The sequence below is a fragment of the Planococcus citri genome, chromosome 2, assembly GCF_950023065.1.
Source record: "Planococcus citri chromosome 2, ihPlaCitr1.1, whole genome shotgun sequence".
Taxonomy (NCBI): domain Eukaryota; kingdom Metazoa; phylum Arthropoda; class Insecta; order Hemiptera; family Pseudococcidae; genus Planococcus; species Planococcus citri.
The window spans coordinates 44,382,146-44,393,142 of record NC_088678.1 but is presented as its reverse complement, the minus strand read 5'-3'; the positions used below and the strand labels follow the sequence as shown (position 1 = coordinate 44,393,142).

Below are 10,997 nucleotides of genomic sequence, written 5' to 3'. Positions count from 1 at the left end.
TGGGAAATGCCAAATATAACGAAACAATTAATCTTAATAAGCGTAAAACACAATCACAAAAGTAAAACTATAAAAAAATAAAAGAAAACGATTCCTTACTCTATATTTTTAGATTTTCATACTATAATGGCATCACGTTCGCCATTTTTGGAGTAAAAAATAAATAAAATGAAAATAATAGAGCTTATGAGCAAATAGATCAAGGAAACAAGTTCTAGAATTTTACATTAACAAAAAAATACAATAACAAACTGAAGGTAACTACCGTGGAAAGGTTAACCTTTAATGTCTTCGAGTACAGCTCTTCTTTCATTTAGAAGAACATTAGTTGCGTTGATCATTTCATTATGATTGGAATCGTCAAGTAAAATCACCTTGCAAAAGGTATTGGAGAAATCAACGATGATACAATTCAATACTTTCTGATAGACGATTTCTTTAAATCGGTAACAATCTTGTTGGGTCCATTCTCCGCGTATTGGTTTCACGTTGAATAATTTAGCATTAACAGTTTGTACGGGTAAAGCGTAAAATTCTGGCAATGTATTATAAACGGCAGTGATTGGAACCGAGACAGTTTCAGCGAAATCCACTAAACGAACAACTACAGTTTTTAGATCTTCCATCACGTATAAGGCTAATCCACGATACCAAATATTGTTTTCGAGCTGTACAGCGTAACACTGTCCGATAGTAACTTTTGATACCGATGGCGGAGAAAATAACGAATGGTAATTATTTAGATCGAGCATGAATTCGGCAAATTTAGGGATGTTTTCGATCTTTAATATGAAATTTGAAGGACTCAGCGCTTTTAAAACGACTACTTTATAGATGCTGCCTTTATTCAGCTGGTACTTAGGAATAACTTTCGAGCTCGATACGTTGTTGAATAAATCGAAGCATAAATTATCGGGTAGTATGTTGCATAGATTATTGACGAAATTGATACTGGTGACTTGATCACATTTTTCGAGGAAAATATCTTTAATAGGCACAACTTCATCGTTGTTTTGTTTCTTATATAACTGCACGATTGGATATTTTTCAGTTTTAATAACTTTTACGGTAAACGCTGCACTTTGTAAATCTGTCTGAGAGCGAATACGATTCATGAAACTGATTATTTTCTGCGTGGTATCATTCTGTATAGATATTCGAACGGTTTGACATTGAGGCGAAATATGTATCAATGTATCAGGCAGAGAATCAGTGTGAACGATATTTCTCGTATCGACTACTTTAAAATCGCCAGTATCGATGTACTGAACATTTGCTTTGTTTTCACTGAGAAGGGTTTTCACCATAATTCTCTTCCAGGATTTCTCCGTCTGAATTAGATAGATTTTCTCCAGGTTGAGTTTTAAATGAGACGAGGAGTAAAATGATCGTTTATTTCCGTCTTCAGCGATCAGTTTGGCAGCACAATCCAACGCGTGTTTTAATAATTGCAAAGATCCACTTTCAACTTGCACTCGAGCTTCACCGCATTCGTCAACTGCTAGTAGATGTACATCAAATGCTTCACCTACTTGCGCAATCTTGGGAACATGTAACTCGTTTCGAATCTTATTTAGGAAATATTTGTTGACGCTCACGTTGAAAACATTATTTCTTAAATATATGTCCATAGATAACTGGTTATTACTCGTTTCATAATTCAATTTACCGATGGCTATTTCGTTATTGAGCATTTTCATCAATTGGCAGCTTACGTAATTCGTGTTCTCGTACTTGGTTAAACCGGCCATCGAGCAACGGAAAGCTAACGGTGGAGTATTGGCAAATTTATGGTTCAGTGGAAATAACGACCGTAAAAGGAATTCTTTTTTAATGCCCATATCAATCAAACGGCACTCGGCGAAGTTTTCACCAGCTGATAAAACTTCAGCTCGGTACCAGTTGTGTTCAAAACAACACGCGTACAATTCACCAACATTAACGGTTTTCACGTCGCTTAACACGTTACGATCGTAGTGTTTGTTCATCTCGGTTAATAAAACGACGTATCTGATCTCATAGTCTTCGTCTAAAATTCTGAACCAAATTGCGTTGGTGTTCACGCAATTAGATATAAATATATTCCATGGTTCAGAAGCAGGAAATATTTGAGCAGGCAGCGAATTCGAATACGGAGTTGGCGACAAAAATGCACGATATGGATGTATTATAACTTGCGTAGAAAGCGGTTCGATGTAAACTGAATTCGTATTCTCGATCGAATTAATCCAATCTATGGGCGGAGGTATCTTGTATTTCTGTATATAAGCCGCTTTGATGTATTCCGTACTGATGCCATGCTTATGCGAATTGATTATTTCTAAAATACTCGTAATCACGTTGTGTTGAGCATTAACGAACGAAAATTCATACTTATGTTTCAAACTCTCGTAAGCTGTTTTTATCAAATTTTCGTGAATGCTGGTTAGAGACAAATCGTTGTACGATGGACTGATGAAATTATCGTTTCCGATTCTGAGTATGGTGTTGAATGAAATACCTTCGTTATCGGATGCCACGCTGGTAAGAGTTTCAAATACAGGAAACGCCAAAGAATGTTTACCAACTAAATCAAGCAACAGCAAATAATACGGATTATTGGCGTACGATGGCAGAGCATTGGAATTCGGGGTATCTACAGACGTCGTAGGCGGCGCGAAATACTCATTGTTGTTGAATATATTAGGAGAATTGAACGCGCCTTGATTAAAACTTGATGACACGTTACTGTCCAACTCCAAATTCGGGTAATAATGATAATCTTGATATGTCTGGGATTCTGGTTCCGTATATTTTTGCGAATATGTTTCACTATTCTGAGCGTCGTTCACCTCACTGACTGCGCTTTCACTCGAACTGCTCGAATATAAACTCATTTTTTCAATGATTGATTTTCTAGCGTTCATATTCGCTTGTCCGGTACATGATTTCACAGTAACTTTCCTTTTACAAGTATCCTCATCGAAGACTAAATTATTCGTCAACTGGACGCTAAGGTTTGAAACATCGTCCGATTCGCCGTTCGTAACAACCGAAGGAGTTTTCTTTCGCGTGTTTGATATCAAGTAAGACCCGCCATTGAGTTCTACAACACGAATTCCTCTGATGCAAAACAGAAAGGAATAAAGGTCCGGATATCCCAATTCGTCGAATGGTATACTAGTTTTATATGCTTTATGGAAATCTGATTCCAATGATTCTAATGAAACCTTTCCACCCATTAAGTTTACATAATCCCTTATGGTTCTGGGCACGCTAATCAAGTCTTCTTCATCCATCTGAAATGGAGAATAAAATGTAAGGAAACGATAACTTGATGGATTAACTTTTAACTACAGTATAATCTTACCTTTCCACTTTCAATTATTAAGGTCAGACGGTACTTTAAACGTTATTCGCACAGTAATGAATTTTTCCAAAATTATAGCAAGTTGACCGAGCATGAGCTAATGAACCTCAGCAATAATAATGATGCTTCAAAAACCATTGTTCATACACAAGTATTTTCCGTTTCCGAAGCTTTGAATTGACGCTCATCAATAATCTCAAAATTATAGAACTAGAATAAAGAACTGACTAGAAGAATAACCACGATGACTTCGATACAAGAAAACGTACTTTAATTAGTTTTCTTATCATCAACAACACTTAACAACACTTGCCTTTGCATTCTTTTGTACTCACCTCGCCCTTCCCCCAAGATGATTGTTTTGATTGTTGTTGTTGTTTTGCAATGCGGAACTGATTAGTGATTTTTGATATTTCGATTTTTCGCCTCTTCTGTGATTCGAAATTAAAATTCCGAGCAATATATGATATGATTTGTCTTCATTCGGCTTTAATTAATGAAATATAGGTCTTTGACAGATTTCTTGTCGAATAATTTGTAAAACAATAAACCAACGTTAGCTTTCAAAAATTGTTTTTGTATCTTTGTTGATCAGCAGTGCAAAATTAAAGGTGAATTTTGTTTTAAATTTTCAAATTTTGATAAGAACTTGGGTCGCCAAAGATTTTTTATCTCTTCGTCTCGTGTTTGCCGTCTCCGAAAAGTTTCATGATTGATTTCATCATCTTTTTCGTTTTCAATTTTTGGGAAATCTGAGCCTGAAATGCTCTATCTGCATGGTGATTGTGATCCTCTATTAGTGCGAATGTTCGGCATACAAATGTCATCTCTGTGACTACAGAAAGTATCGAGACAGTTTCCCTGAATCAGCAAGTGTGCCTTTCAGCCTCGTAGAATTTCAATCGTATGAATCTGGTTTAAGCTGTCATGGGGAACAAGAGATATTTAATCTATTTCTCATACATCGGAACGATGTTCAAGTACGAATAAACCTCGATTCGTGTTTTATTAAAGCTAAGATGATTTGAAATAAATTCGATTTGAATTAATGTTTTTTAAATGACTCTTTATAAAAATCTCAGGGGCGTTCAGCGTCAAATAAACAGAAATTTAGAAGCAAATGTCGATCCATCTACAGTTCAAGGATTATTAGAATTCGCACTATGTCGATTGAGACCCAAGAATGATGTTGTACTCTACCTATCCAGTCGGTATGGTATTGAATATGATTTATCTCCTGTAAATGTTGTATTGTGATCAGTATTTTTATAATAAGAAACTTAAAAATGAATTTTTTTCTCTATGTGCAGTACTGATCAAGGTGTACACGCTCTGAAAACAGCAGCTGCTGTAGATTTAGAATTCAATCATGACATACAACCGCTATACATACATAATTATCTCAATGGATTTTTCGATGAAGCCGACTTAGATATTAGGTAAAAATAATAAATTTTTGGTTTTATTATTCAAAAATGAAATTCCAATTCAAGTATTTTTATTTATTTCCAGAGTTCTAGATGTATTACAAGTTTCCAAAGACTTCAATCCTAGAAGATTACCTCTTTGGAGAAAGTATATTTATAGATTTGCTACGATCAAGCCGGATTCTGGGATACCACAGCATTTGATCCAGAAAAAGTTGCTTCCAATTCCAATAACAGAGAATCACCGATGTTATTTTGTTCCGTAAGTGTTTACAGATTTCGTTCGAGTGTTGGCTGATTTTTCACACAGCTCAATTTTGTATCATTTTGTTATCAGGAGTTCCCTACTTGACTTGGACGCTCTTCACAAAGCTTCGGAATTATTTATTGGGACAAAAGATTTTGTTTCATTTATGGGCAGAGGAGTAGCTGTTCCTGAAGATTTTGTGTAAGTGTTTATATTTACGAGTATGTCCGTAACAAATAAAGATGAATATTACAAAGTATTACTTTTACAGAACCATCCGGAGAATTAATCGGTTATACGTCGAACCTGCCCAGCCTTTTGTTCCAAGTCCTTTGAACGATTATTATAATTACTGGCACTGTGTTTGCGAAGGAAAATCATTTTTATACAAACAGGTAAATACTTAAATTGGATTCAATGTTTCTACTTTAATGATAATTATGCTAAAATTGAATTTGTTTGCAGATACGGAAGACGGTGGGCGTGTTATTGGCGGTAGCACAACATAAATTATCTATGAGTACAGTTCAAAAAATGATTGAAGACCCGTCACCTTTGTCGTATCCAAAAAGCCTTTCTGTAGCTCCTAGTCATGGCTTATATCTAGCAGATGTTTTCTACGATCCCAAAGATCTTGAAATACCTGCTGACGAAATGGAACAAAAAGAACCGAAACAAGAAGAGAGTGGTTTGTGTTCATTTTTTATTTACTCAAATGACCAAGTTTTCATTTACTTATAGTATTAATTAAAATAATTATTTTTAGATGGCATAGATGAAAACATGGATCCGTTGGAGAGAAATAAATTATTAATTAAAAAACGACTAGAAAAATACAAAGAAAATAAGAAAGCGCTGACAGCTGAGCAATAATAATAGACCAATGGTGACTCGTTTTTATATTGAATTATGTTAGAAAATAAACTTTCGTTTTAGTTAGTTCTTTCGTGAATACGCAGTGGCGTAATTTTCCAGTACCTTTACGAAACCAGGATTTGGATTAATTTTTGGTCTCTCTTTCTTTAGTATTTCCAAGGCTTCTTCATGATTTATTCCGCGATGTCGTATTAGATAAGCAGCAACAATTGTCGCAGATCGAGAAATACCCGCGTTACAGTGTACCAACACAATACCGGACGATTCTCTTACACCATCGATAATTTCGAAACAAACGTCGAACGTACGTTTAATATCAAATTCTTCGGTGTCATATGCCTCTATGAATGTAGTTGATATATCATCGTACGTAGGACAAGGTACTCCAATACTTAGAATGTGCGTTATGCCATTTTCTTTCAACATGTTATGATCATGAGCTACATCTTGAGAACCGATATATATCCAAGGTAAGACTTTACCGATCTGTAAATCAGGCGTATGGTCTACCACATATCCGCAGCTGGAAGTATTCAGTTTATTTTTCCGAAGTTCTCCACTCTCATCGCGATACTCTTCATACACTTCACCGGTGTTCGAGTATAATTTCACTGTCGTTGCTTTCAAAGTGTTCAGTTTTTTTTCTATGTTTTCCTGTAAGGACATTTATACGATTCCAGGAAAACGTAAAGCGAAATGTTCTGAAGAACGTATAGGAAAAATTGATTTTAACGAAGAATCGAGGACCATTCCGAACGAAACGAAACAAAAATTATCATTTCTTATCAAATGATTGACATGTGTTATTCAAGTTATGAAATTCACGAGAAAAAATGAACTGCTTTAATTTCATTAATTCATGATTTTTGAGGTTCTTCTGCTTAATGATGACTTGATTCTTTTCTCGTTGCGTTAAAACTTCGACTTTTGATGGCAGAATAAAATTATATTCGCAAAACTGAGATTTTTCAGATTTTTTCAAATGAATAATCTTTAGATCTACATTTTGAATGGCCGTATTGGTAACATTGCATTGCAAACAAAGCTACAAGTATGGAAATAGATTATACTCTTAAGAAAGTCATAGGATTTTATGTAAGTTTTACGTACTGCGCAGTGCGCGAGCAAGCATCAATCAAATCAGCTGTTCACGTACAACGTTGCACCCCGGTTGCTCCACCCACCTCCACCGCGTGACGACACCAACCTGCCATGCGCAGTACGTAATACATACGTAAAATGCTAAGACTTTCTTGAGAGCATAATCTATTTCCATACTTGTATTAAAGAGCTTTAACAATGAGAAGTCGAATTGGAGAGAATGTAAAAACACAGGTTTACCAAAACAAGGTTTACCCTTATCCTGGGTGAGAATGAAGTGTACTTCAAGGAAAGTCCATTTTTAGGTTTACCTTTGGTAAATCTGCACATCAATTCATTGCAGGGATGGAAGAGCCGGGAGCGAGCCAGAGCCAGAGTCTGAAAGAGCCGGATTTTTTGAGGAGCTAGAGCCAGAGCCAGGAGCCAAATAAATGAAAGTGCAGAAAAACATCAAGAGCTCTCTTGCAAAAGAGCTCCTTATTTTACTCAAGAGAGCCATCATCATAAGGAGTCTTTAACCTGGAAAGAGCCAGAGCCGAGTGGGAGCCCACAAAATTTTTCAGGCTCTTTGGCTCCCAAAAAGTAGAAAAAAAAGTAAAAAAATGCGCAAAATTTCATCAAAAATTCAACTTTCAACTCACATTTGTGAAGAAAATGAAGAATTTCTACGTTTGTTTTCTCATTGAGAAATAAAATGAAAATAAATGCAGTATATTTTCATTTTTTTCATCATTTTTCACAAATTTTATATTCTAATTTAAAGAGCCAAGAGCCAGAGCTGGAGCTGGAGTGGGAGCCGAGAAATTTGAAGAGGGAGCTGAGAGTCAAAGAGCGGAGCCAGAAGGAATTGAGGAGCGAGCAAGGAGCCAAAGAGCACATGTAAAGAAAAAGGGCCAAGAGCCAAGAGCGAGCCAGAGCCAAAACTTGTGGGGAGCTGAGCCAGAGCCAAGAGCGGGAGCCCTGAATTCATGGCTCTTCCATCCCTGATTCATTGTATTGGTTTACTCTCGAGTAAACATGCACCCTAACATTCGTTGATCAATTTGTTAGGGTTTACTCCTAAGTAAACATGCATCATAACATTCCCTGAAATCAATTTTTTTTTGGTAATTCAATTTTTGCTTGATTTTGATTTTGACTAATAAAATAATAAAATATTGTGTAGGCAAATAATTATTTTATTTTATTTTTTATTTGAGCACAAATTTTTTCAATTTTTTTTACAATTTTTCATTTTTACCAATTTTACCATTTACGAGTTGATTTTTGATTTTGACAGAAAATTGATTTTATTTTAATCAATTTTTTTGATTTTTTTATAGAATAATGAATTTTTTGGACAATATTGTATCGTTGAGCAGTAGAAACTAGAAAGCAGCATGGTCCTATTCGGCATGATTTTGTAATTATTAAAGAGAGGTTAGGTTAAGGTTAGGTTAAATGCCGATATGTTAATATTGAGGGAGGGCGCGAAGCGCCCGACCGAATAAGTGCAGAGTGAGTGAAGCGAGCTCTTGCTCCGAGTGCGGCCCTTGAGGGGCCGCGAGGGCGCGAAGCGCCCGATTCACGAGGAGTACTCGCGTAGCAAAAGTAGGAGATACGGACACGCGCGAGGCGAAGCCGAGCGCGCCCCCCAACACTGAAAACAAAATTTTATCTTACCAAATGCATGATAAAATTGAAAATTTTGTCTGGGTTTACTCTCGAGTAAACATACTTACATACATGGTAACATTCCTTGAAATTTTCGTCGGGGTTTACCCCTAGGTAAACCTGATCGTAACATTCCCTAAGGTACATGTTATTCTCGCCTGTGGGTGGTTTACCCGGAGGTAAACCAGAACATTCTCTCTAAATTGACGCGTGTGCTTTAACAAAGCTCTTATCAATTCTTATCAGTAAATGCGATTAACCTTTCGCTTGAACTCTGACAGAACGAAAAAAATTATTTAAAAAACCTGAAAAACTTGAAAAAATAGGTGATGTTTGGAAAGTTATGAGGTCGTGAGAAAACCCTATTAAATTCATATTCGTTTTAGTTTGCAAGCTGTTGTTCAAGTTCGATTTTTGTCTATCAAGATGCTGGCTGGTAAAATCGCTTTCGTGACAGGTTCGTGTTTTTCTGTTGCAGTTATTTGTAGATGTCTATGATACTAGATTAAATATTTGAAACATTCTGTTCAACTTAATTCATGTTTAGGTGCTGGAGGTGGAATTGGAAAAGCTACATGTCAATTACTTGCTGAAGCTGGTGCCAAAGTTGTGGCTTCAGATTGCAATGTTACCTCTGCAAAACAAACAATCAGTTTGTTGAAAGGTCAAATATCTATTGATCGCTTTTGCACTCGTGCATTATTGAATCAATTATTTCTAACTTGACTGCTGGGTAATTTCCAGGTGATGATCATATGGCGCTGCGAACTGATGTATCCAATGGTAAGGATGTTTCCAGTACCTTTAACAATATTATGGAGAATTATTATACCCCGCCTAGTATCGTTGTAAATGCGGCTGGTATCATAAAAGACAATTTTTTATTGAATTTAACCGAAGAAGACTTCGATAAAGTGATAGATGTCAATTTGAAGGTAAAATTATCTCGCCTGAAATTCAATTTTTAGTTTACGTGATTTTTTCAACTCTCTATTTCCTAGGGTACTTTTCTAGTCACACAGAAAGCTTGCAAGCTTTTAGTTGATGCAGGTAAACCAGGGTCTATTATTAATATATCGAGTATTGTGGGAAAGAAAGGAAATCGTGGTCAGTGTAACTATGCGTCGAGCAAAGCAGCTGTGGAGACGTTCAGCAAATGTGTAGCGATGGAAATGGCTCGGTATACCTACCTACTTCATGAAAATCTAATGACACTTTTATCTTTTAAAAAATACTGAACGGTTGTCATTTATTTAGATATGGTATTCGGTGTAATACAGTGTTACCAGGATTCATTTCTACGTCAATGACTGAAGCAATTCCTGATAAAGTTAAAGATATGTTTCATTCATTAATTCCGTTGAGAAAATTCGGAACACCCGAAGGTATATTCTCGTGCTTTTGTTTTTTGCTTTTTTCCAACATTTACTTACTTACCTCTTGTTTCACTTTTTTACTCCAATTGTAGAGGTAGGTGAAGTGATCAAGTTTCTGGCTAGTGATGCCAGCTCTTATGTTACCGGAACTTCAGTTTTTGTAAGTGGCGGATTGGAATAGGCTAACCAGTGATGATAATTTTATTCTTTCGTCGCACGAAATCTTTCAATCAATTTGGGATTGGTCATATTTATTCTCTCGATGAAATTCTTACCACAACGAAATAAACAGTGAACGTTATATATACGAGTACCGTGTATTTTTCAATTTCTTATCTGTTGTGTTACTTTTTCATAGTTTTGTTATTGCTTCGAGTTGAATACTACTGGTGTGTGTTGAAATAAATGTGATAAAATATATCGTCGTATTGCGTAATACATATTTCATATTGACATAAGTAATCAAATGAAGGTTTTGTTTCGCGTCTCTCTTTCTAACAATTTCGTTTATTTGTTTCACAGCAAGCTCGTTTTTATAAACAACATCGAATAAATCAAATGTTAGTAAAAATTTAAAAATCGCTAAAGAAAGAATATAACTCAAAGGTAACCGAACTTTTTAAACAAATCGAAAACGCGTAATAAAAAACAAATTCGTAAAATGCTGACGCTTAGAAAAAAAAACTGTGAGCAATAATTCAAAATTGCGCAGTCGTAATTTACAAATAGGAAGAAATTAGAAAACTTGAACGCGATGATTTTCTCGGTCGCAAACTAATATATTTCCGTTCGACATGACTGCTACTCCTTCCAATCCCTTGAATTCTCCGTCTCCCGAGCCCCAGCATCCGAACGACCTCAGGAACGTGCCGTCTGGATGGAATATCTGTATACGATTGTTTCCTGAATCGCCAACAAGAATATAACCTTGATCATCTACCGCCACTCCCCTAAAAGCATAATTTTTT

General features: G+C 35.9%; 5 protein-coding genes across 10 annotated transcripts in view; 2 read left to right on the top strand and 3 right to left on the bottom strand.

Annotated features, from left to right (window-relative positions):
- Nucleotides 1–141: 141 nt before the first annotated feature.
- On the bottom strand, nucleotides 142–3,663 carry LOC135835934 (uncharacterized). Its single transcript, XM_065350450.1, has 2 exons — nucleotides 3,350–3,663; nucleotides 142–3,278 (listed from the first exon to the last, which is right to left on the bottom strand). The coding sequence occupies exon 2, from the start codon at nucleotides 3,276–3,278 to the stop codon at nucleotides 276–278; it is 3,003 nt and encodes a 1,000-aa protein (XP_065206522.1). The 5' UTR covers nucleotides 3,350–3,663; the 3' UTR covers nucleotides 142–275.
- Nucleotides 3,664–3,899: 236 nt separating this feature from the next.
- On the top strand, nucleotides 3,900–5,962 carry LOC135835936 (tRNA pseudouridine synthase-like 1). The gene is made up of 8 exons (XM_065350452.1): nucleotides 3,900–4,329; nucleotides 4,432–4,560; nucleotides 4,660–4,788; nucleotides 4,862–5,038; nucleotides 5,114–5,224; nucleotides 5,295–5,418; nucleotides 5,489–5,711; nucleotides 5,790–5,962. The coding sequence occupies exons 1-8, from the start codon at nucleotides 4,277–4,279 to the stop codon at nucleotides 5,894–5,896; spliced, it is 1,053 nt and encodes a 350-aa protein (XP_065206524.1). The 5' UTR covers nucleotides 3,900–4,276; the 3' UTR covers nucleotides 5,897–5,962.
- On the bottom strand, nucleotides 5,295–8,185 carry LOC135835938 (dual specificity protein phosphatase 19). The gene has a single exon (XM_065350454.1). It carries the CDS (start codon nucleotides 6,563–6,565, stop codon nucleotides 5,960–5,962), a length of 606 nt encoding a protein of 201 aa, XP_065206526.1. The 5' UTR covers nucleotides 6,566–8,185; the 3' UTR covers nucleotides 5,295–5,959.
- A 695-nt stretch (nucleotides 8,186–8,880) lies between these two features.
- On the top strand, nucleotides 8,881–10,449 carry LOC135835937 (estradiol 17-beta-dehydrogenase 8). Its single transcript, XM_065350453.1, has 6 exons — nucleotides 8,881–9,110; nucleotides 9,201–9,317; nucleotides 9,398–9,588; nucleotides 9,655–9,833; nucleotides 9,911–10,038; nucleotides 10,122–10,449. Exons 1-6 carry the CDS (start codon nucleotides 9,080–9,082, stop codon nucleotides 10,208–10,210), a joined length of 735 nt encoding a protein of 244 aa, XP_065206525.1. The 5' UTR covers nucleotides 8,881–9,079; the 3' UTR covers nucleotides 10,211–10,449.
- A 53-nt stretch (nucleotides 10,450–10,502) lies between these two features.
- tn (thin) overlaps nucleotides 10,503–10,997 on the bottom strand; it is a 74,137-nt gene continuing 73,642 nt past the window's right edge. For all 6 annotated transcript variants that reach the window (XM_065350447.1, XM_065350444.1, XM_065350448.1 and 3 more), the window contains one exon: nucleotides 10,503–10,979. In XM_065350447.1, coding sequence (XP_065206519.1) covers nucleotides 10,766–10,979 — 214 coding nt within the window. In that variant the 3' untranslated portion in view covers nucleotides 10,503–10,765. The remainder of the gene's footprint in view (nucleotides 10,980–10,997) is intronic.